The 1,249-nt window shown below is 65.4% G+C and overlaps 1 protein-coding gene across 1 annotated transcript in view; it reads left to right on the top strand.

Annotated features, from left to right (window-relative positions):
• The window catches only part of SCAP (SREBF chaperone), a 15,446-nt gene that overhangs the window by 4,747 nt on the left and 9,450 nt on the right, over positions 1 to 1,249 (top strand). Inside the window, 3 exon segments of the mRNA XM_015568260.1 lie at positions 190 to 410; positions 527 to 633; positions 1,048 to 1,193. Of these exon segments, the coding sequence (XP_015423746.1) occupies positions 190 to 410; positions 527 to 633; positions 1,048 to 1,193 (474 nt within the window).

Genomic DNA, 1,249 nt, shown 5'->3' with positions numbered 1-1,249 from the left:
GTCTTGGTGGGCGGCCTGTCAGGTGATCAGCCTTTGGGCTGCACACGCTTGGAAGGTCCGACCCCCATGTGGCTGTCGACCTGGAGGAGCCTTTCCTGGCTCAGACACCGGCTCCTGGGGACTGGATGGCACGGGGCCACCAGGCGTGGGCCTGCCCGTGTCTGCACACGTGCCTCCCTTCCCTGCCAGCTCTGGGGCCAGGAGCCTGGAGGACGTGTGCCTGCAGGTGACCGACCTGCTGCCAGGCCTCAGGAAGCTCCGGAACCTGCTCCCCGAGCACGGCTGCCTGCTGCTGTCGCCGGCCAACTTCTGGCAGAATGACCACGAGCACTTCCACGCCGACCCCGACATCATCGCGACCATCCACCAGCACGAGCCCAAGACCCTGCAGACCTCAGCCACGCTCAAAGGTGCCTTGGGCGTCGCCACCCAGCCCTGCGCTGGGTGCTCGGCAGGTCAGGGGCCACCCTCATGCCAGGTGGAGGTGGGGAGGCCTTGGTCAGTGCCTGCTGGTTTCTCCCTGCAGATCTGCTGTTTGGGGTCCCCGGGAAGTACAGCGGGGTGAGCCTGTTCGCGAGGAAGAGGATGGCCGCCTACACCATCACCCTGGTCTTCCGGCGCTACCACGCCAAGTGAGCCACGGCTCCTCAGGCTGCGGGTGCCACGAAGCTGGGGTCCCTGTTCCGGGCAGTGTCCAGGCGCCCCTGACGTGCAGGACCCGGCTGCCTGGAGCTTATCCCTCAGGCCGCGGGTCCGTCTGCTCACGGTGGGGGGTCCAGAGTAGGGGCCAAGGCAGGGCTGGCAAGCCCCGTGTCCTGGTGCCCCCAGCAGTTTCTCTGGAGCAGGGGTCCTCAAACCACGGTCCGCGGGCCACCTGCGGCCCACCGAAAACATTTGTTTTTTTACTTCAAAATAAGATATGTGCAGTGTGCATAGGAATTTGTTCATAGTTTTTTTTAAAACTATAGTCCGGCCCTCCAATGGTCTGAGGGACAGTGAACTGGCCCCCTGTTTAAAACGTTTGAGGACCCCTGCTCTGGAGCGTAGGGCCGGCCCCCCAGCTGCTCGCCCCGGGCCCCCTGGGGCTTGGCATCCTCCAGCAGCGCTGCAGCGGCCCCAGCAGGCGAGAACATGGAGCTCCTCCGGCTGCCTCTCCGGGGCCTGGGCGTGGGCGCTGGGTGGGCCGAGGGCTGGTACCGACTCGAGGAGGGAAGCTTTACTGGGCCCCTGGCAGGGCTGGTTTGTCCCC

This window comes from Myotis davidii, unplaced genomic scaffold, assembly GCF_000327345.1.
Source record: "Myotis davidii unplaced genomic scaffold, ASM32734v1 scaffold663, whole genome shotgun sequence".
Lineage (NCBI taxonomy): Eukaryota > Metazoa > Chordata > Mammalia > Chiroptera > Vespertilionidae > Myotis > Myotis davidii.
The sequence above is the reverse complement of the archived record's forward strand: the minus strand, read 5'-3'. Positions and strand labels throughout refer to the sequence as shown.